The 24,626-nt window shown below is 41.3% G+C and overlaps 1 protein-coding gene across 2 annotated transcripts in view; it reads left to right on the top strand.

Annotated features, from left to right (window-relative positions):
• col24a1 (collagen type XXIV alpha 1 chain) overlaps positions 1-24,626 on the top strand; it is a 98,837-nt gene that overhangs the window by 23,735 nt on the left and 50,476 nt on the right. For both annotated transcript variants that reach the window (XM_074634986.1, XM_074634987.1), the window contains exons 4-14: positions 477-530; positions 4,502-4,555; positions 10,567-10,620; positions 11,915-11,968; positions 14,799-14,843; positions 15,900-15,953; positions 16,473-16,517; positions 17,573-17,626; positions 18,475-18,519; positions 20,032-20,085; positions 20,664-20,708. In XM_074634986.1, the coding sequence (XP_074491087.1) occupies positions 477-530; positions 4,502-4,555; positions 10,567-10,620; positions 11,915-11,968; positions 14,799-14,843; positions 15,900-15,953; positions 16,473-16,517; positions 17,573-17,626; positions 18,475-18,519; positions 20,032-20,085; positions 20,664-20,708 (558 nt within the window). The remainder of the gene's footprint in view (positions 1-476; positions 531-4,501; positions 4,556-10,566; positions 10,621-11,914; positions 11,969-14,798; positions 14,844-15,899; positions 15,954-16,472; positions 16,518-17,572; positions 17,627-18,474; positions 18,520-20,031; positions 20,086-20,663; positions 20,709-24,626) is intronic.

Genomic DNA, 24,626 nt, shown 5'->3' with positions numbered 1-24,626 from the left:
ATTCTCAGATATTGTGGTTCAGATTTTAAATATATATGCATTTGAAAATTAAAAAAAAAAGAACTCTTGCAAAACACTAAAAGAAACATTGGATTTGGTTTAGCATGAGTCTCTTTACCAGAACATGAAATGCAGTTATTCCATATGTTTCTTGCTACGTTTTTCCATGACGAAGGTTTATGTTAATCCCGCAGGCTGACCAAAGGCTGGTGGTGTCAGTCTCATCTCCAGAATGTAACTTGATCCTTCTGCTCAGAGATTCGTAATAGAGCTTTTAGTTGAAAACACTTGGCTCCTGTCTTTGAACTTCAAAGCTCTTACATAAATATAGCACATACTCATCATTGTGAAGGCCAAGACAGTGAACTACATGTTATTGCTTGCCATTAACATACTATATCTCTCTTTCTTCACTCCTCTCTCTCTCTACAACATTCCCTTCTTTCTCCCCCTGTCCCTCTGTCTCTCTGATTTAGGGTCCTCCTGGTCCCCATGGTTTACCTGGTCCTCCAGGAAAAAGAGGTTCTCGGGTGAGTAACCTGCGCAAAGGTGATGGTACACAGGCAACATGACGTAAAGTAATTGTCATCTATTGATCAGGAGGAGCATTCTGACCGCTAGGTGTGATAGCGGCATTCAATTAAGAAGAAGTTGAATTAGAAATACAGGATGTTTTTTAACTACCAGATATGTGTCATATATCTCTCTTCATGCAGTTGAAAACTCCCTTATATGGTGTGGTCTGGAAGGTCATAAATGGAAAACAGAAAAGAGACAAAAAGACAAGGGAAAACCGAAAAGACAACTGTGTACAGACGGTGCTGTTTTGTTTAGACTATTGTAACATTTTATCAGATGCTGACCACTCTTCAGGAGCCATAATAGCACAGGAAGTATTGTGGTTTGATCACAGAGTCACTATTAAGAGGTTATGGTCAGGTTTATTGGCCTTTAAGGCACTGCAGTTTCTCATCAACAGCACTAACGCATCTTATTCTTTTCATCTTTTGTTATGGCAGTTAGCAGGCACTGGACATATGCGATTTGCCCTTTATTTACCGTCACAATCCAGCTGAAACTGTTGGGAAAGAGGCAGTGACAGACATGTTTGTGGTTAGCGTTATTAAACTCAGGAACAAGCCTTGCTTTGAATAGACTCATGATGACAATTAGGTAGTTCGCTTTGAGGACGCAGGCAACATTGTTTACTTGTCCGCACCTTTAGAACAAACAGGTTGAGTGACCAAACTGTTCCCAGATGAAACCAGCTGCAACCAGCAGCAGTTTTCGGCATCACAGGCTGCATTTCCACTCTGATCTTGAGACTTCGCTGTATGCGACTGCCAAGTCTGTCATGATGCAATGCTGCGATCATGCCACAGGTCCCGGAGGCATCTTTAAACAGAACAAGACACTTTTTACTCAATGGATGTGGTATGTGTTTGAGGGAAGGTGTATAAATAGTTCACTCTTGGTCTTTGTAGAAGCTCTACCTGGCACAGCACCATCTTCTGGCTAATTTACCCCGGGGAATGTAAATATCTACGGCGTTTCAGTGTTTATGGAGGACCAAATTAAGACATAAACTGAACTTAATGATTGATTGTCGTAGACAGTTTTGAACACCTGCTTTTGAACTACGTCAGACACTAGCCCTTTTCACACTGCCTGTTCGATGCGGGAATGTTGTGTAGTTATTGCTACTCACCGTTCTGAAATGTACAGAGATGGAATGGGGTCACAGAGTTGTTCCGCCGCTGAGCCGGCAGCGGAGGTAGTCACAGAGCTGAGCCGACGTCTGTGTCAAAGGGACAGCCGGCACGGCGGAACTACACGCACACACTAGACGCCGATGCTGTTGCATTTAACGTCACGCCCCTTTTGCTCTCGCGATTCAGACATGCTATCTTAAATCACACGCCGTCGTTGTTTGGCCCAGTGTGAAAAAGCAAAGTCGGTGTAAAGGCAGTATTGCAGAATCTCTGTGGGAAAGGGGCCAATGACAAGTGTCAAGTGTCCGAATAAGGATCCGGGACAATCATCATACTGACATCATTGCTCTGTAACATGGGAAAAATGTGGTTATGTGCATTAGCGGGGTGTTTTCTCTCTGTGTATTATATGTACGTGTGTGTGTGGTTGTCTGTGTGAGTTAATAGTTAACAGTCTACATCAGTTCAAAATAACACACAGATGTAGCATTTGCCCTTTTGCTTCTTTTTCCCTCATAGCAGGGTTTCAGAGAAAAAACAGACCTGCGTTAAAATGGTGCATTGTTGGGATGAAAGATTATGCAGGGAGTTGGAGTAACAGATAAATGCATTTAAAGGCTTATCAGATGCCAAAACACAGCACAATGGTTAGTAATACCCACAGATCTTTTGTCACAAAGATTGCAAAGTAAACAGATGAATTACAGCGTTACAAAGTAATGTACCCGCAGCGTGTGCTTGCATGTATTTGACTGGCTAACGCAGCGTTTTGCTGGATGACGTCACGTTGTGTTGCAGCAAAAGTTGAGCCATGTTCAACGTTTTTGCCTGACGACCCTGCTTTGTTTTGTTGGAGCCCGCTGCGTTGGCAACAGACTGGCTCCACTCAAATTCAAGTTAGTCTGAATGCGGACTTATGTCCTGCTGTATTTTAACAGAGCAAGACAGGCAGAATAGAAGGCAGATAGACAGGAAGACAGAGAGAGGTGGCAGATAGTAAAGCATGTCTCCTAGTAAAAGGCTTGGAAAGCACATAGCTGATACAGAACATACTCTAATCCCCATAGGCTAAGTCGTAAAGTGGAGACAGAGGGAGGCTTGGAATCATTATGTGGTGGGAAGCTGAGGGCACTGTGTGATACTGTGGTTCTGTCTCTGTGTCTCGGCACAGAGCAGCAGACTTATTTTGCTGACTCTAATCGTTAACGTTATCAGACTGAGCCTATGAACCAGCGTACTCCATTTGGTGTGGGCATTTGTCATGGAAACAGACTAATATACTTCAGAGGTTCTTTTATTCTAAATAATCTCTGAAGGGGAAGACAGTTCCTTAACTCCCCACGTGCATCAATGAGCCTCGGGTTTGACCCTGTTGACGGTTCACCGGTTTTCCTTCCTTCCTGCAGACCGGGAACAACCCACAAGAGCTGCAGTATTGGAGATGCCCTGACCTAGTCGTCTAGCCATCACAATGTGGCCCTTGTCAAAGTTGCCCACATCCTTCGCTTTTCCATTTTTCTGCTTCCAACACAAAGTTCAAAGTTCAAAATGTTCACTTGCTGTCTAATATATCCCCCCCACTGCCAGGTGCCATTGTAACAAGATAATCAATGTTATTCACTTCACCTATCAGTGGTCTTAATGGTATGGCTGATCGGTGTATCTTGACAATGCAAATAGTGTTTGATGCTATATTAATGCTCTGAATATTGTATAGAGAACCGAGAGAAAAATGACAGTGAGAGAAAAAAAGAAAGAAAGAATGAGAGAGGGAGAGCCTTCTTCCTGACTCTTGGCTGCAGTGCAGAGAAAGCGTTGTCTGTAAGCAGCAGGGTTGCAGATGTGCAGGAATGTAGTGTATTTATGGTGTGAGTGTGTGCATATGAATGTGCACATCTAGTTGTAGGCATAAGTGTGCATGTGTGGCTGTGCATTCATTGCATACCTGTGATGTTTGAAGAATTCAGATGATGGTCTGTCCTTGACAGACGTGGTGCTAGTGGAGCTTCCATGATTGGTCACGCCAGAAGGTGCTTCCCATTGTGAGATATCAAGCGAGGTTTGAAAGAGAACTATAGTATTAATTTATTTTAGAGGGATTTCCCAACTTGTACGTCTTTGATTATTTTCCTCGCGTCCTCTCCTCGCGCGTTAGTCCCGCCCATGCGAGATGCGGGCGGAGTAGGTGAGGAGAGAGGAGTCGAGGCAACAGGCATTTAAACAAATGAAACATCCTTGCCTTGGAGCCATTTAAAGCACCGTCAATTAAATATAACATGTGGCCCAGCTGCATCAACCGTCCATTGTTTTGTGAAATCAAGAAAATTTTCTTATTGATATCATAATTTGCTGTCAACAGCTGTTTGCACTTGTAAACATCATGTCACGATTATAGAAGTTGAATTGTGTTTCTACCTTCAATGATTAAAAACAGAAATATCACATCAAGGAATGCAGTTAGAACTACAACTTATGAATACAAAAGGAACAGTTACATTTGTAGAGCATCCTGTCATGGTTGAGATCATTCCAGCTGTGTGTCACGCCACTTTTATTCGTCACAGTTGCCGAAAAGTCTTCCATATAGGATACACCTGTGTATCCGTGCAAGCTCCTCCGGCAAGCCTCCTCGCTCGCTCGATTTCTGGGTCACAAGCCTGAGGAGCGAGGAGACGAGGAGGCACTAAATCTAGAAATGAGAAGAGCCCTGAGTCAATACTGAGTTGTTATTGTCAACAATGTACAGTATTTTAATGTGTTTTTTCTCTCTCTGTCTTCATTTGTTCCAGGGTCCCACCGGTCCACATGGAAGCCCAGGACAGCCTGGACCACCTGGGCCCAAGGTGAGTGTCGTTTTCCCATGGTAGGGAGCTTTAAAGAGCCTACTACCTGATAGCAAATGGCTATACAGTTAGATTTGGCAGAAAAGGCTCTTATGTTCAGGTAAATCTCAATGGATCCGTGCAGAGACAGAGTTTCTACTAAGAGAGCTAATCCCCCTTAATGAACTCGTACATCAACATTAAATCTTAAATCAACGATATGAAATACCAGATAAGGAGGAGGTTGGGGTGGTGGAGGGAGCTGCAGCAGCAAATGGTGTTGGCATGGGCATAATCAATGCCCAAATTGAGGTTTGAAAAAATGTGACTAAAAGGTCATTATTATGCCAGATTTTGAAGAAAAGAGAAACAAATGTGCATATGTTTCCAATACTACATGTTTAAAGACATGGAAAATTCCATCATCCTGTATTCTTTTAATTTAGGGCTCCATATGTATTCTACTTAAATGGAATTCCAGTTGAACTGCTGAGACAAAGGATTTAGTTATGAAATTCAAGAAAATCAGAACAATACATAGAACACTTGGGCCTTTAACCAGATGGATAAATGCATGTTGTGGCCATCTGCAGCCTAAGTTAAAATCTTCCAAGTCACGTACTTTCATAAGCTATAATTTCCCCATCTAAGAAGTGGTGATAAATGTGATTGTGCCGTTGCTTTTAATGGCACAGCTGGTTGGATTTGGTTGTTATTATTGTACGGTAAGATTAAGATTTCAAAGAAGGGGATGACAAGCCTGAGCTCTCTCTACTGCCTGAGGAAGTGTGCCGTCATACTGGCCTGCCAATCATCACCAGTGAGAAACAGAACCAAGAGCGTGAGATGGCAAATTCATTACTACAAGAAATCAAAGGACGTTGTTTCTAGCTTTGACGTCTTTCTGAAACATCAGATACTTTTTATATCATATTGTTTGCCTGCATGCGTTTATGTTCACTGTTTTTTAATACGTATTTATATATTTTATTTACTAAAAAGAGATATACAGTGTAGCGGTAACGTATTTTCCATTAACTATCAGTTAGTCACAGTCATCACATACAGACAAAACCTTTATAGCTCCTCCCACTGCATATTCTAAAACAATTATACCAAGAACACAGTTACTCATTAAATCAAAACTAGCTCAACACTTTTTTGATGCCAAAATGTGTGACAAAAGCTATTTCACAAAGGTTCTCCAAATCCCTGGTAGTCTTTTTCACACAGAAAAGGACTTTAAAACCTGACAAATGGGGACTGTACTTTTCATATTCTCCATGAAAAACCATCAAAGACACCGTGAGAACAGTTAGCTGATGCCAGCTGACAAGTTGGGACCTGTTGCTCACTGCTGTTGACCTGTGTGTTTGTGTGTACTTCAGGAGGAAGTGCGGGCCGAAGGGGTCAGGTGCAGAGTGGTAGAGTGTGTGTGATGACAAAATGACCTGTATTTGTTGTAATCAGGATATCCTTTTAGGTTGAATGGTCACTAACATCTAATGTTTAAAAGTTGTATTTATATTTTAGGCCCAAACATGACCCAAACCCACATTATGCATTTGAAATGTGACTCTTGCCTGTATTTGTCAAGCCTCTCAGACTCGGCTCGAGTTGTTTTGTAGACCTCATCAGGAGACCTCTGCAGCTCATGTTGCTTACCCTACAAGAAGCTGTTATACTGATATTGTCACTGAATTGTCCTTTGAAGTCCCCGTGAAACAGAAGTTAGAGCGTCTTTAGCTTCGTTACTGTGACGTATTTCACAGTGAAACTGAATATTTGAGCGGTGTACACTTAAAAGAGTGATTTAAATCAAATCCTTCACATTAAAGGATCGCTAAAAAGGGGGCGGACTTCGAGTTTAGCGTGATACGGAGCTACAGGGGACTGTTGGCTCTACACATACCTCACTCACCTGTTGTTAGATTAGGAGGCTGAAAGGGAAAGTTTGTCGGTTTTCAACCAAATGTGTATCACTGCAGCGCGGGCAGAACATGCAGATGAACGGTGCATGGCCTCCCTGCCCGCTCACCCGCAGCCAAAACTCAGACAGCTGACTGTTTCATTTGCATGTACTGCCTGCTCTGCAGTGTCACAAAAAACAGAAAATCAAGTCTCCCTTGAATGAATTAGACCTCAGCCACATTGTTTTGGAAATGAAAACAAACACGCTCTTTCTATCTCTCCTTATTGCTCTGTTAGCTACCATAATCCACAAACGGTGAAGTGAAGTTTTATATGACCGGTGTGGCTAGCTCGTCTCCCAAAGTCTCGTTTGATTGGATGATTTTTTTTATTGCAGGAGTCATCAAACATTTGAAAGAGTTTTACAGAAGCAAAAAGAAATTTTGATGTAAAAATACTCTGATACAGATTTTTTTTTTACATATATTTGGCAACTAACAAGAGATTAATGAACAATTAACACAGGGACACAGAATTACACCTGGAAAAAATATATGTTTTATTTCATTGGGTCTTTAGATCCTTTACACTCAAGTCTATTCTGCTGTAGTAAAAGGTTTTTTATCAAATGGCATCAATTGCAGTAGAGAATGACGTGTTGTTCCCTAAAGAGCCAATCTCTGCTGTTCAGAGCGTGTGCAAGTGGGATTAAACAAGACAAATCCAGATGTAGGCAAGAGTGATAATAATGAGCCAGTGAGTTGTTACAGTATAGCAGGAAAGGCTGCAGGAGTCAAGGGTGGTTGTTGGCCGAAATGACATATACGCCATAGTCTAGATCGTTGCAACCCGGGGTTTTACCACAGGGCATAATCATGCTAGTCTCGGCTCATTAGCCATGACACTAACTTCATATACAGAGAAAAAATAAAGAAAAGAAGCATTTTTAAATCACTGGTAAGCTTTTCCCAGCATGGGACCAGATGTAAAGGATACAGTTGGTACAACTGAGCAAGGATGTGGGCTGCTCCATGCAGATGGTTGTGGTGACTGTGGTCCCGACTGGCTACCAGCGAGTGGCTGCATACGCCATGCAATCAGTGGGGGAGCAGTCATGCTTTAGGAGTAGAAACAAAGGATAAGTAGATGGTCTACCCTCCCCTCCTTTGTCTTTTGATATATATATTTTGCTTGTAAGTGGATAGCGCCTCATTTAGAATCGTAGTTAGTGCTGCATAGCTATAGACAAGACAAATATAAGAATTTCATGAATTGTGGTCTCTTTGTCTACCTCACCCCACACACACATAAAGAGAGGAGTGTTCTGTTTTCCTCCTTGATTAGTCAGCCAGCTCTAGGGGAGATAGATAGATTTGTTCTTTGTCCCCTCTGACCTTGCTGGGACACTGTGCACGTTTGGCTAAGGGCGTCCGATTAGTGAAATATGGGGCCACCTGCTTGCTCCCTGTTCCTTCAGCTTGTACACCCACAGTTGTTTGTACACATACAAAACCAAAATCAGCGCGTCTAATACCGCAGTGACCTGACGGTGAGTCATCCTCACACCCCCAATCCCTCTGTGGAGGCGGAATAGAGATTGAGAGACTCTTTGTCTCAGGACCTCTTGTTGAAATGTGTTTGGTTACTAGGATGAATACATAGGAATATAGTCCCTGATGCTGAACTTAGTTGACGTGTTTTAAGCACACTTTCAAATGTTATGACGATAAGCTTGGAGGACTTAAAAGGGCTTTTCAATCTTCTTCATGCACTGCTGACTTTTTTTTTCAAACAGAAATCAACCCTGTGGTAGAACTTCTGCTCTCCCACCCCTGAGCTTTTCTATGCCTCACTGGCTGTCAGTCAAAACTATGGAAACATGATGCTCAGACACTAGTTTGACGTATTTTCTTACTCTCCAAACCCATTTTTATTTCTGTTCCATTTGTGTCCCTGATGTGCACAATTTTTTAAGTTTACAGATTCAGAATGATGTATTTTCTTGGCTGTTCCTCCTGCCCCTCTGGAGCAGCTACGTGTTAAGTAGCTGTGCTGAAATTATGTGGAGGTCTCTAAAGATTGTTTCTTTTGCCATAACACCTCTGTAGAGGCAACACTAACTGGAAGAATGTTTGAGTTTAAGCTTTATTTTTAGATGTATGACAATAGAAACGATTTTATGACCCTTATCCACATCAGTTTGGGAAGAAAAGCCCTGAGAAGTCTGGCTTTTGAATGTAATATTGCTGTTCTGTGGAGATGCAATTAACATCAGCTCCATTCTGGCAGACTCTTTGACTTGTTATCCGCCTTGTGGGAATCACACATGTGGTCTGGGATGACACAGAAACTGAGTGAGGTTTGGATCCTCAAAGGCATTTGTACTTTATTGCTAAGTGTCACAGCCATGCTTGGTCACTGTGCAGAAATGCGAATGCCAACTCTGCAATGATTCCTAGCTCTGTCCTTTATATATGAGGAATTGTATGAAAGTGTAAGTATTATACTGAAAGATCAAGGGTCCTCTAGAAGCTGCAGTGTATTCGAAATTAAACTGAAAATCCTAAACTATATAAACAAAAGAAAAAACGTGTAAGATGTAGCCTCTTCTGGGCCTTTTTGAATTTCTTGTTATTTTAAAAGTCACTTTGAAATGCCTTTTCAAAGAGGATTTATTATGCTTATTTTCAGGTGTATACTTGTATTTTGGGATTCTACTAGAACATGTTTACATGACAAAAACGCTTTACTTTTGTCATACCAGCTGGGCTGCAGCACCTCTTTTCACCCTCTGTCTGAAACGCTCTGTTTGAACTCCTGGATTATCATTAAGTTTGATGGAAAATCAACCTTCAGTTTGAACTTTCAAACTGCGACAGCTCCAAGTTGAGGTTGAACCATAGAAATGTTCAGAAAGCAAAAGCAGTCTCTTCAAAGTCACATACACATACTCACAGAGTCTGGTATCCTTTGCCAATGTAGAACAGACACCTCCCTCTTTAAAGCCTCTAGTGTCACGCATGCAACTGAGTTGAAACCACAGATTGTAGAAAAACATGGATGTAACATCTTTGAATTCACCCATAGATTTCTAAAGTGACATTTTGAGGTTCATAAGTCTTATTCCCACTGCTGTCTTGCCAGCTGTTTGGAGCCATAATATCCTAATTTGAACACCAGTGTGGTGAACACCACAGCTAGCCACTTTACTGTCCTTACATCATCTTGTGGAAGGGAACTTTCCATTTCTAGAAAAGTTGGGGATCTTTCCTGTTGACTTCAATAAAGTTGCATTTTTTGTGGTGCTAACATCCTGCTACCATTAGAGGAACTGCATCTTAAAGGGGACATATCATGCCAATCTTCAGGTTCATACTTGTATTTTGGGTTTCTACTAGAACATGCTTTATCAAAAAACACATTATTTTTTTCATACTGTCTGTCTGAATATACCTGTATACCTGTACCCAGTCTGCTCTGATTGGAGAGAAATATGATGCACCTTTGCAAAGATAGATCTCAAGCCGTGGGTGGTATATTCTAATGAGCCTGCATGTGACATAGGAAGAGGAGCCACATCTGAATGGCTTCTTGAATCACATGTTTTCTGATCTAGGCTGCCCACAAAAAACTGCCCGGGTTGTCTTATTTCACAGTTTGTGGATTAGAAAGCACTCCACATACCAAAATGTATGAGCACAAGCACTGAAAAAGGGGAGTTTTTCATGATATGTCCCCTTTAAGGCATCTCCACTTCAACCTCTACACAATGCCACAGTTTTTGCCGCATGGTTATGGCCTTTCTGTAATAGAAAGCAAACAAAGAGTGTATGGGCAAAGCAGTCCAGATTTTGAGAAAGAGAAAACATGCAAATTCATTTTACTTACTTTACTTGCTTACTACTATTATTGTACTTCTCAAAATCAAAATCTTTCAGTTATTTTAATAAAACAACATACTAATGCTGGTAATTGCATTGGGTGTTATATGTATTCAGAAATGATAAAATAATAAAAAGAACCATTAAGAGTTTGAATTTTTTAAAATAACTTTAAAGTTCTACCAAAAAAATGTAGTTGCTGAAGACGTCCCTTACCCTGTGACCCTGTTTCTATTCTAGGGTTCAAAGGGAGACCCCGGGCTGTCTCCAGGCCAGGCTCCACCAGGAGAGAAGGTAAGAAATCTGCCACCAGGTCCTCTGTGCTTCTTTCTGTGTTTCTCTCAGGCCCTATTATTTGTCACTAAGCATTTACTCCTTATTCTCTGCTCACTGTCTGCTTTTTTCTCTGCCCTCGATTTTATTTATCAGTAATTTTAGCAAAATATTGTTAAAAGGATCCTAAAATGTTGATTCAGATCAGTACATCATAACGGTTTATGTACTGTATACTGTATATGATGAGTCAATAACGACTCAATGCTTTCTAATTTGTGGATGATGAAAAACTGATTTTTGAATTTCATCTAATAAACTGTTTTATGTATATATTTGTTGTTCATTCAGCAACTTCCTCTAACCCCATTTTTTCTGCATTTCTGACTCTATTATTCATTTGTCTGGCATCAACACAGCTGGTCTCTCTTGCTCTCTACTCTCTCTCCAGCCTCGACTCGTTTTCTTCCAAACATCATCACAGTAATGATTTTCTTGAGCAGCACTGCTAAATGTTTTGAACTTATTAAGCTCCAAAAGTTCTTAGTTTCTCGTAGTTAGAAATCCCCGAAGAAAAACTGTCATCATTTCTCTCTTCAGAGCCTTTCAGGGATAAATATCACTTAAAACCACACATATAGCGTGTCCAAGCAATATTTATCCAACTTCGTTCGGGCTGTTATCCCCACAAATTATTGCAAACCTCTCATCACTCTTTGTAATAAGTCTTTCACTTTTATAGCAAAAGTTTATTTCATCTTTCTCTCTCTCTCTTAGCATGTTTGTCTGTATTAACAACATTTCTCTAATCTCCATTGACCCTCTCACTTCCCGTCTTATCTTATTCTTCCAAATAGCCAAATATTGCTCTGCATATGGCTTTTATTAGAAGCAGCATGGATAAGACATCTTTAATACAGACGGATGGTAGAAACTGCCTGAAGTACAAAAGCACTTTTTAATTGTCCGTCTCACTCACCTGTGGAAAATCCATCTTTTTTTCGGCACAAGATCTTAAATAATGAATAGTCTAATGAAACATTGGCCTGTTGGTCATTAGTCATCGAGATTCCGTGCAAGAAAATGAAGATTTATTCAGTGTTAAATAATTTCTACTTGATTTATTGACTTGAATCTGGGTTAACTGTCAGAGAGCTAAAGCAATGACGTGAATTTCCTTTGATAACGTACACTTCTACAGTCTACAAGCATTCATCGTTTTAATGCCTTTATAATATCATCTCTGTAATGATGGTGTGCATTGCATCCCCCTTTTTGTGCAAGTGTTATCTTACTCTCTCTTTCATTTGTACAGGGTGAACGAGGTCCACAAGGTCTACATGGGCCGGATGGATTTCCAGGTCCACTGGTAAGATTTAGTTAATTTAAACTAGCCTACTTGTGTTTAAACCAGCTGATGCTGAAGACAGAAGAAGGCTTAGAAGACTTACTGTCAGAAACTATTTTTTGTATGACGTGTCCGAGTAGCTCAATTCGCTAATTTTCAAGTAATCTATTAGATTGCTGCTTATATTTTACTTTAAAAACAGCACGTTACTGCTGTCTTTAAATCATCTATATAGATGAGGCAAAAGGAGGCACACATATTATTAGTTCATACAAGTTAAAGGTTGGTTTAAGAGTAAAGTTAAAGGTAAATAGCATGCTTAGAAACACACACACACACACACACACACACACACACGCACACACGCGCACACACACACACACACACACACACACACACACACGCGCGCACACACACACGCAGACACACACACACACACACACACACACACACACACACACACACACACACACACACACACACACTGTGTTCTCCTCCAAGTGTTAGCCACAGAGGTTGGCTGAGGCCTCTCGTGGTCTAATGTGGTCAGTATTAGGTTACAGTCTACAGCCCACCCTGCTCTCTGCCTGTCTTCAGTCTTTCTGTCTATCTCAATAGAAAGAAACATATACTGTACATATACTGTATATCTTTAACCTTTTTCTTGCTAATCTTGCTTTCTTCCTTCATCTTTCGACCTTACACTGTGTTTTCTTCTTCTTCACTGTTTTGCATACCTCCCTCTCTGCATATAAATCCATCAGTGTTTCTCTCTCTGAGAGCTTCAGAGCCGGCTGTTGTGGATGTGGTGCTGTCTCGTTTTAACTTGATAGGCTTTGAGGTCAAGGTCAAAGGTCACCCAAAAGAGGAAAGGCACCCTTCTCAGGGTCGGGGGGTCAATGACGCGCACAATATCCGATGCCTCCTCAGGTCATCCATTGTCATGCCTAAAGAAGCAGAATTTCATGGACACTGCTATTAATAAAATGAAGGACACTGGCATTCCCACTATTTCCACGAGTGTGCACATATTCACAGGCATTCACTCATGTTATGCTCTAGTGCGTTCAATGTCTTCCTCAAAAGGGTACATTGCTGTTGCTGTGCACAGCGTAGCGTTGGCTAGAACTGAGCTTGTGGTCTTTGCAGAACAGACTTAATCTGCTCTAGTAGGTCGCCCTGCTGCCCACATGGCTATATCTACACAGTTGTCCAGTTACTTATTGAAGCTCTGAGTCTGTGAGTCTGGTCTCCACATAGCTGGCCTTCAACTTGCCTCCCAGGAGATCATCCCAGTGTTTGCAGTAGCTGAACCTAATATACCCAGCACATGAACTGTGACCCGTCAAGTTTTTTCAGAGGAAATGAATGGCTCGGGTCCTATGCTCTTTACCCCCAAGTGGGCCTTATATTGAGTGTGAAGGTTCATGTGTCACGACCTCGGAAGCACACGATGGAGTCAATGGGGCCGTGCAAGAAGTCTCTCGCTGTCCCAAAAAGATAATGACCTGGCCCCGACCTTGTGTTTTGTAGCTGTAAGCATCTGTTGTTGATAATCAAGTCAAAGGGAAAAATAAAAGGGCTTAAGAGAAGAAAAGCTTAGATTTACTGAACAATAAATCCTGTTTAGTTTATAAAGAAGTGCTTGTTTAACTAACAGAACCAGCAGAATCTGGCTTTAGCACAAAACTGACTGTGGATTGGAGTGAGCGAACTATTCATTTTATAGAGCGTTTTTATGTCTTTATTGTGTCAGTTTCCTTTTAAAACCTCACTCACACTTTACTCTGCAACCCATTCGGTCAGAACCCAGAATTGCTCATGGACTGGTTCCCGGAAAAACTGCACAGGACAGACAGGATAATGTAGTTTCTCCTTCTGAAATAGAGAATGAAACATTAAGATGTCAGTCATGCATGCATGGGAATTTGCAGTCAGAATTAACCTGCTGGCCCCCAAACAACACCGTCCCAGTTCAGAGATCATTAACTGTGACCTTGGACCTCTAGACTGGTGCCAAAATGATGTCTGCAGGAAAGAGGATCCAGACAGAGGATCTGACATCTCTTAACATGCCTCAGGTGTCTCATTCTAGGATGGATGCATGCCACAAATGAACATAATTAAAATGTAGAGCTTGATTGAGATGTGCAATAAGAACAACAAACTCAGCAGTTCTCTATGAAATGATTCACTAGCAGTCCTTTTGAAGCGAACTTGTAATTGTCTGGTTGTTTTGTTATTGGGATGGCAATATTGGTCGGTATGCTATTACATAGATTGCCATGAAACTTTGTACAGACATTCATTGTCCCCAGAGGATGATTCCTAATGACTTTAGTGATCTCCTGACTTTTCCTCTGACCCCTCCAGCAGGTTGACATTTTTTTTTCCTTTTGGTGAAATGCCTTGATAACTATCAGATGAATCGCCATGGAATTTGGTACAAGTATCCATTGTTCTCAGAGGGTTCCTAATGACTTTGGTGATTCCCTGACTTTCACTCTAGCGCCACCATGCGGTTATATATAACTAATGACTGACCTTAACTGACTTTTCGTTTAGTGCCACCATCAGGTCTACAATTTAATTTGACCAACACTTTGGTTTATGACCAAAAACTTGCAAAACTAATGATCCCATCAGCTTCAGCTGTACTTTGTGTTTAGTTCTAATTAACAAATGCATCAGCAGCATGTTAGCATTGTCATTGTGAGCATGTAGCTCAAAGCACCGCTGTGCCTAAGTACAGCCTCATAGAGCCGCTATAGTATGGCTGTAACTCGTCTTGTTTATGTCTATGGTGTTTTGGGTGAAATACTTAAAACATTTGTTTTATTCCATTTCCAAGGGTCCTAAAGGTTATCAAGGGCCAGCCGGACTGCCAGGAGAACAAGTAAGTGGTGATGTGTATTTTTTTTGGCCGTTTTTGGCCACAACTCAAGAATTCATATGCTAATTATGACAATTTCACACAAATGTGATGACATTTTGGACAGACATTGGTGTAAACTGCAACTTGACTGGTTGGCAGAGGCATGCAAACACGAGGCAGTAATTCTAGTTTTGCCAGAGTTCAGCCGTTGCCATCAGCACCGATGGGACATGTGCGTCGAACAACAAAAGCATTGAAATCGACGACCAGAGACACATTCTGCGATGCAGTCATGCTCATGTTCAATGTCACAGCATTCATACATACACAAAACATTCATGCATAAACAGGATTAGATACATATGTGCACACGCACACACACGCATGGACAAAACACACCAAACACACAGCTGTGCCTGCGTGCGTCACCAGCCAAGTTACATCAGTCCTTCAGCTGTCCCCTCTAGTCAGTGGTTCCTTTTATCTTCTGTTTATTGCCCCTCTCTTTGATGGAAAAACTTTTCACGTCGTCGAAATGCTAACTATTAATGAGCCCCGTTACACGGACTCTCGTCACGTGTCCTCATCTGGTTCTAAGCATAGAGATTTAAGGAATAACAACATATACAGGTCGCTGGCACAGATTAGATTATTGCTGATCGAAAGAAAACGTTTTCTTTTTTGGTTTGAGAATGGAAATGGTCTGTGATTTTTGCAAGCGATGATTGTTTGAAATTGAGCATCAGCTGAATGTTTAAAATACAAAGTGTCATTTTAATTTAACAGTGAGCTGAAAAAGCAGCAGAGAGAGCCAGTGAGGGAGGGGTGGGTCGGAGGGGTGCAGAAAGGTACAGTTAATAGACAGGGTTGTCTTGGTGGAGGCTGTCCGGAATGAACAGTGCTCGTTTTATTCCTCAGTTGGCAATGCTGGTAGAGGTCTGTGTGTCTCCTCTTTCACTTTATCCATCCATCTAATCTCCCTATTCACCGTTCATTCATTCTCTCTCTCTCTCTCTCTCTCTCTCTCTCTCTCTCTCTCTCTCTCTCTCTCTCTCTCTCTCTCTCTCTCTGTTGCAGGGCATACATGGACCTCCTGGGGAAGCCGGGACTGCAGGTTACCCTGGCAGGCAGGTGCAGTGAAAAATACAAAAATATGCTTCCAGTTCCTCCATCGATCCTCTTAGATTCTTCGTTGCTCTACCAAGAACTCTACAGAAAATACACAGCAATGCAATAACGATAACTGCGTAATGCACACTTCTGTCTGCTTTCCTATGCACGTTTCTTTCCCATTTTGGATTTGGACTAAAGCGATAAACAACTGCTATTTCCACTACAATGTATTGGAAAATATAGTTTACAATGACATGCAATTTACAATGAAATGCAGTGGTTTTCCTGATGTTTTTTCATGTGTGCAGTCTATGGACTTAAACCTTGTTCACTGCCAGCAGTGCGGACGAGGAAATAGAAAGTGCAACTTAAAGTATAACAAACGTGTTTCCTTTTAACTGACTGTAAAGTGAAGATCACTGTATTTCTCTTATCCAGCCATCTCATGTGTTTAGGATTCCCTCTCTGTGTGAAATCATTGAACTTGCGCGTGCTGTGACAATAGTCCACCTCACCTGAATCTTTCCTTTTTTGCAGGGCTTAGCTGGGCCACAAGGTAACCCAGGGCCTAAAGGTGTCCGTGTAAGTACAAGTGGCTCTTTGCTCTCACTCTGCCCTCTTTTCTTCAGCAGCGCTGGATTGAACACTTAATTTCCTGAAAGGATTAGGACAGTGTCAGGCCAACAGCCTTGCTCCAGAGAGACTGCTCACAATCTGAGTTGTATTTCTGACATATTCTGCCTGGTGTGAGACTGCTTGTGGGGGCTGGTCCGGGCTCTGGGTTGTCTCTATAAAGACTGACTAGTTTATCTTACTATGGTTCATTCCTCAGGAAGCTCAGAATGCCCCCAAAAACAGGAGAACGGAAGAAAGAAAGAGGACGGAATACAAACAGATGGGAGAAAATATAAAAGCAGACGGAAAAGGGGTCAAATGAGCTAGTGAGAGAAGGGACTTAAGTGGAGCGTTGCAGCCCAGAGAACGAGAATAGCTGGGATTACTATGTCAGAGTGAGGCAGGCAGCGTGAAAAAGAGCCGCAAAGACAGTACACTGATAAGATGTGACTGTGTGAAAGAGAAAAATAAGAAGACAGGGTTGCGCAGATTACTCATGCATTGCTTACTGATTACATCCTATGCCAACTTACATAAATACTTGAATGCAGCCAAGGTATTGCTGCGTAAAAAGATGTCTCACAGTCATGTCCAGAATGACGGTACAGCTAATGTATTTCAGGGTTTTCAAAATGATGATGTTGATTTTGAGTATGTGCACACATGCATGCACGCGTCTGCCAGTGACGCGATAAGTCATTCCTGCCAAAGGTTTCACGCTATTCCACTGATCGACAGGTGGCGGTAACACAACATTATATGCAGCAATGTGCGAGCAAAGGCAGGGAAGAAGAAAGCTGCTAGCAAGTTAACATGGATGGAAACAATGCTGGATTAAAAGTACTTAGAAAATTGGCTTAGCAAAGGTTTTATGAGGATGGAAATGCATTCAGCACCTGTGTTAGTGTTCAAGGATACACACAATGAGTCACACTTAACGTAAACTTAACATAAACATGCTTGTTTGCAAAGAAAGAATAGATTGTGACAATATTGTGATATGAAATGTTGCTGATTTCCAGGGTTTCATTGGGCCTCCTGGCATCGCTGGGCCACTTGGACTGGAGGGGGAGAAAGTGAGTGATGTTTGTTAAATGCACATGCTGTCAAGATCTTTTTATTCACTATTCCTGTGAACTTGGACACATTTAACTATTCACATTTATCTCAAATAATGTATTATCTCTACTTCATGTCTTCCCACTCCATTTGTTTTCCCCTCCTTTGTCTGATAGTTAGTACCGCCCTGACTGAGGTTTGATAGATGACAGCTTTCAGGAGATTTTTCTGTACTAGCACTTTGCACTTTAATCGACAGCTCTGTTCCAGTTTATCTTGATATATGTTGAGCTATTTACTACTTACAGGTGTACGTCACCTCCTTTTTACCCATTTGCTCATTTTTCTGTCCTTTTTTAAAAATGATTGGCTAAGAGTAAAATGTGCTGGGCAGCAGTTATTTAAAGCTGTCATTTTTATGATTTTAAAAAGGATTATGTCACAGTAAAATATGTGAGGAAAATTTATATTTTCCATTTAGGCTATGCCTGAATGACGTTACTCACTCCTTCATTTTGGTGAGATTCCAGTCTCAAGGAAATCCTGTCTTTATTGCGCTGTTGTGGCTTTCGACACATCAGCTTGATTTGAGCCAAGGGAACTATTATTTCAATGTGATGACACCATTTTTGAATCCTGGCTCACAATAAGCCATATTAAGAATCTCTCTGTAAAATATTCACTGTCTATTCAGATGGATAAATACGTGAGATTTGAGGAACCGTGCCTTTTCACTTTTCTACAGCCTGTAAACATCTCTTAATTTGAGTCTAGTGGCTAAAACTTGTTACACCATTGTCCCTTGGAGCAGCACAAATTCATGCCCCAGATATGAATCACTTATTCATTTCTTTTTCTTTTCTAGGGCATTCCTGGTCCTGATGGAAGACCTGGTCCCAAAGGAAGACACGTAATAATTAATTAATCTTAATATATACCTTTGTCATCTACCAGTAGCTATGAGGAAACAGCTGCAGGCATGATTGTCTGTGTTATATCACGGGGCGATGTAAAAACGAATATAAATGTTATCCATCTTATAATGTATGCAGTATATTCTCTTACAATAGCAGTACTTCACATTCACAAAAGCCCCGGGGACATTTCAATTCATTTGTATGCTGCATCTGTTGTGAATGTGCTAAAGCAGCAGGACACTGAGAGCCACTGAGAGAAAAGAACAGAGAGGAATTACTCCTTTAGAGGATTTAACAAGAAGTGGCAAATCACATTGGAAGTGTTTGATAGCATGTGTTTTGGCAAAGGTCCTGCAATGCCAAGTTTGTACCCGGGTGGCATTGCAAAAAAAAAAAATGAAGTGAGAGACAAATGGAATGTTAAGTTTGGGCCCTCACACTGTGAGAAGTTAATGTTTTAAAAACAAGCCTTAACTTCTCTGTTGAAGTTGCCAAGCGGGCAGTCGGCCCAGTGTCTGTTTCATCCAAAGGGTTTTTTTCTGGAACGTTAAGCGATGTCTGGCTAACTGGTCTGTGTCTCTGGCCTCAGGGCTGTTGTAAGCCTGTCCATAAGCTCACCAAATACACTGGCTTATCTTGCTTCATTAAACAAGCATTACTTTCAGACCATGTCAATGCAAATTTGATCTTGATCAACCACTTGGGGAAACTGCATGGTAAATGATAATGTAAAGGTTGGATGCCGTGGATAACAGAAAACAGAAATTTAAGGGATAGTTTGGGTGTTTTGAAGAGGGGTTGTATGAGGTACTTATCCATATTAGGTGTATTACCTACAGTAGATGGTGGTCGGCGTGCCCCCAGCATCGAGAAACAGACAGGAGCGCTGGCAGCGGAGCAAAGCAATACAGTGCTGTGGACGGGAACAGCAGAAAAACTTATTTTAGCCGCCTAAAAAAAAAGGCTCATCTAAAAAAATATATATCCATTTAAGTATACGCTATATTTAGAATATTTTCTTAGGGCGAACTGAACTGAAAGTGAAACGTATCTATACTGTTTTTGTCATCTGAGCCTGCTGGCTTTGGAGAGAGCAAAGATAAGTTTCACTTTCAGTTCAGTTCCCTGTTGGAAAGGAGAAGGAAACGGCTGTCTGACGGCAAGATAAAGTGGTGAAAATATTCTAAATATAGCGTACACTTAAACGGATATCGATTTTTATTTAGGTGAGCCTTTCTTTTTCTGCCATCCCCGTCCACAGCACTGTATTGCTTTGCCAAGCTGGGGGCACGCCAACCGTCATCTACTATAAGTAATACACCTACTATAGATAAGTACCTCATACAACCCCACTTCAAAACACCCAAACTCTACCTTTACGTAACAGAAAGAAAGTAGAGAAAGCTATATAAACAACTGTTCATTCACCTTTCTGGAAGTGCTACATACTGCCAAATGGTTGCCCTGACCTTCTGAAATTGAATGTGGATGTACTTCCTCCACAGGGTGTGGTGGGTGATGCGGGAGAGAGGGGACCTCCCGGTCCTGATGGTGATGAGGTGAGAACTCTTGTCTGACTCCTGGTGAATTCAGCTGTCCTCTTTTTTTATCCTACACTTTTCATCTATCTGCCTGTTATTTCACCTTTCTGTCCTCCATCTACGAAGCCAGGGTCTCCCTGCTTGTTACATGTCCTCTTTCATCAGTGACTGTATCTACAAGCGCACAGTACTGGGCTATTTCCTGCATACACTTATTCAGACTCATATGATAAAGTCTTTTCATGTATGTTAAGGCCTTTTGTCACCACTTCTGAAATGTATTTAGAACGTGGCACGTTGGCATGGCAGAAGACAGACAGTTCATCAAAGTGTATAACATCATCAGCAATCAGTAGGTCTCATATTCCGTTTTGGAGCGTGCAGGAGGATACACATAAATGATCACTGAGCAGCCTTGATTAATTTATTTTTTGGGGTTCAGACATAGATATGTTGCTTCGTCACCTCACATGTTTGCACATGAAAACATGACGTTGCACTTACAGTATTTCCAGTGCAGCCTTGGGAATGAGGAATGTGCAGTACTGTAAGTGTCCTGTCCTGTGTACTTAGGATGTTGCTGTGATGTTTCACAGGGGCCTGTTGGTGGGATTGGCATCAGCGGCTTTCCTGGTCTGAGGGTGAGTATCAGATTTGCAATATTATCATTTTTATTAATGTGTTATATTTCTCATGGCTAATAGAGACAATGTTGGGTCTGTCATCCACTTGGCTCACAGTTCTGCTTCTGTCTCTCTACGTTTCCAACTTTGTTAGTCTGTCCATCTTTCTTCCTACTTGCCTGTCTCTAGTGGTTATATGTGGTTTGGATGATGGATAGCAGGATGCGCTGTGTTTCTCCATGAGTGATGAATGTGATTTTTCATGCCAACATTTATTCTTTTTGTTAGACTTGTTGTAGTAATTGTTTTTCATGGCAAAAGCTTGTTTCTTACCGTCAATGACAGCCACTACTGAAATTTGAGTGATCCACAGGGACTCAAAGGAATAGAATATAAGTAGGGCGGGATTCAGAATTAAACTGTCTTGGCTGCACGTCATGTATCTTCAGCACTACTGACTCCATGGGCATGCAAAAGTGCAAAAAAAAAAAACAGTGGCTCCAAAAAGTTGACTTAGAGACTTAAACTTAAAATTTGGCAAATTGTCCACATGTATAGTGATGGAGATGTACTATTCTGACCAAAGTTGTTCATGGTTGGGTACAGTGAAGATACCCATAACATATGGACATTTGTCATGCAGTATGAAGGGTGCACTGTCAATAATGAAAATTCAAAAAACTCCAGTGTCTAGCTGCCAAAGGCATACCCACTTGGGAGGCTTGGTCTTATTATGGCAGTGAGACAGAATCTAGACTGTCACAGACCTAATAGAGAGCATGCTGTCTGTTTTACTGCAGAATATACAACTGTTAAAAAGTCTCAGAGGCCTCTCAAACATCGCCCTGTTCATGTCAGAAACAGATAAAACTGTATACTGCACCTTTGTACCCCTGTGCCATCATTTCAAGCTTCATTTACACTGGTTTGCTGTCCTCATAGCATGGAGATTTATTGGGGTGCTTGAAGGGTTACTAGTCCACGCTAGGCACATCTGGTTGGATGGGGTTTCCTTAACCTTGACCTCAGCTACTGGCTGTAAGTCATCTTCACTACAGACACAGTCAGACATGAAACATGCAGGCACATAAACAAGGATTTTATAACAGTGAGGGGTTACAAGTGAACAGCAATCAAAATATGGAGAATACCACAGTTTACTTTGAAGTAAACCCATCCCAATTTTTTACTGACGGGTACATTCAGTGTGTCATTTCAGAGTTGTAGACTAACATGACTCAGGTAATGTAATGGGTCATGCCGCTACTTGTTGCTGTAAAACTTGGTAGTAACATTTAACATTTAAAGCCAATTTTCATCGTCACTCCAGATTAACTGAAAAAGAAGTTGATAGAAAACCCTTTCATGTGTTTTTCTGCTCCAGAGTTTACCTCCATGTCTCAGGTCTCAGTCAGATCCGACACACCATAAATCACTCTGTATGATCTGGAAAGAACAGGATGTGACACAGATGTGCACATGTGCATACAAGAATAACAAAAGATAATACTCTTCTTATAGGCAAACAGTGCTACATGTGCCTCATTTCTCTGTGTTATCTAAAAAAATATTTAGAGATGGTGGGCTGTCTGATTTATTGCTTGCCTTGGCATCTCAATACAATTTCCTTAAAAAAAAGTTACGGATTCAGAGCCTTTGTTGATGTCTGGACAGAGTGGACACTGTGACGTTTGTGGTCAAAAAGCTTTGGTCATACCATTAACATAATCTTCTGTCACTCTCTTCTGTGACTGTCGTTCTCCAGGTCATATCCTTTCCCCTTTCTTTCTTTTGATTGCCTCTTAGTCTTGATTGCTCTATTGCTCTCTAAAACATTGTGTGTGTTTTTTAAAATATATATAGGTCTTGCTAAGGAAAAGCTGTACACTACAGGTCTGACCAGATTAAGTTTCAGTTAAGGTGCCACACACATTATTGTTCCCTTCACAAATGAATGTGTTCTTGCAACTATTCACCTCATGTAGTTTTGTTGAACATTAAAGGAACAGTAGGGGGATCTATTGGCAGGAATATGATATTAATAAATATGTTTTCTTTATTGTAAAATCACCTGATAATAAGAATTGTTGTGTTTTCATTAGCTTAGAATGAGCCCTTCATAATTACGGGTCCTCTACATGGAGTCCGCCATGTTGCACAGACATGTTTCAACAGTAAATCAAACTCTGTTAACTTTTCCTGCTGGGCTGGAGTCAATAACGTTACTCTCTCTCTTGCTTCACCACTCACTTCCCACATACACACACCCTTAATGCCCTGGCTCTGCTCCAGATGGCTCTAAAGAGGGCCATTCGTGTTTCCACCGTAGCTCTCCAACGCGCTTGGCACGCGGGAGAGGCTTCAGTTGGTTGCAATCTCCTCACCTCGCCGCTAGATACCGCCAGATCCTACAAACTGGACCTTTAAGTGCTGACACAAGTGCTTTTGCGGAACAAATCAAAACACCATCAAGCATTAATACGTTCATAGAGCTGATGATAGGCTCATGATTTATGTATGGTGTACAATTATTCATTATGGACACGGTCAAGCCTGTGAAAAGCTCATATCTACACTTCGAAGCAGAGAAATTAATTATTACTGATTAAAGCTGATGTGGTGGGTACTTGTCTTTATATCAACAAATCATTGCCTGTAAGTACTTTTGAGTAATCATACAAGAGAGCCAAAATACTTGCACCTCCTTAATCCTGTCTTTGATGTAATTCACATTTAGTCAACTTTCCAGCTGAGTGATTTTGACACAGGATAGATCTCACAAAAAAAACTTTGATTTGACATGTAAAACTCATTTTCACTTCCCGGTGTCAATCACACTCCTGTGGCTCCAGTTGTGCTCACTCAGCTATTGAAAGGCAATTACACAAGGTTGGAACTTTAGTTTAGTAATCAGAACAGAAACGGAGCAGCAAGTGTTCGTTCTGGTATGCAATTGATGTCGTTGCCAGCGTGTGACTCAGCGAAATGTGTTGCAGCCAGACACTCTGTCACAACCTGAATGAAAAAAGAAGGAGACAAAAAATCAACGTTTTAAATGTTATAGTCTTTTTATGTGTGTGTGTGTGTTATTCATTTACCACTCTTACTTCAACCGGTTTTTGATCATTTACACGTGGTATGGTGAGGCCTGCAGATACAGTCATTTAATTGTGCTTTCCCCACTCGCATGTCGTGTCAAGTACATGATACAATGAATCTATTAGCCTTTATAGGATACACAGGGTGCTGAAACATTTAATGTTTGAATGGCTTTTTTGAGGCTACAGTGGTTGTGTTGAAAGGAGGTACACGAATGCTGCAGTCTGTTTTTTGTTAAGTCTTTACTCACTTGACTTCAGTGTGGCTGGGAAGATAATGGTTTGGATGATCTTTAACCACCTGGCAGTCAGGCTACATCTTGACAGCAGCGTGGGATGTTGATGTACCAGATTACTTCAGCCGGGCTGGTGGTGTGTTCTCTGTTGAATGCTTCTTTTAATGGAGCGCATGTGATTTGTGTCTGTCCCGATGCCGTACCACAGAGCATCAAACACCAGCCTTACAGGGTCCAGACTCCAGATGGACTCCTAGTTCAAGCCACATGTCCTTGATGACGTAAAATTAAGCCATGTGCTCTCACTCGCCTCTCACTTTTTTTTGTATATTGACCAGGCTGACAGATTGATTGTTTGGATAGAGGAGAATACTCTGACTGATAGTAACATTCTCAGTCTCATGCCCTTTACTGCTGAAAAGTGAAATGAGAAGTTCAAGGTTCCCAATTGTCTTTGTATTCTCTATGCTTTTCCTCAGCATATTGGTTAAGGTCGACACTGTCTCCCTCTGTCCCGACTGTCTTGGATCAAATTCTGACATCTCCTCGCCCTTACTCCTTTCTTCTTTTAGCCTTTCTGCTGTCTCAAAGAGAAAAAATAA

This window comes from Sebastes fasciatus, chromosome 5 (assembly GCF_043250625.1).
Source record: "Sebastes fasciatus isolate fSebFas1 chromosome 5, fSebFas1.pri, whole genome shotgun sequence".
Classification (NCBI taxonomy): Eukaryota; Metazoa; Chordata; class Actinopteri; order Perciformes; family Sebastidae; genus Sebastes; species Sebastes fasciatus.
Note: the sequence above shows the minus strand (reverse complement) of the source record. Positions and strands in the feature narration are given on the sequence as shown.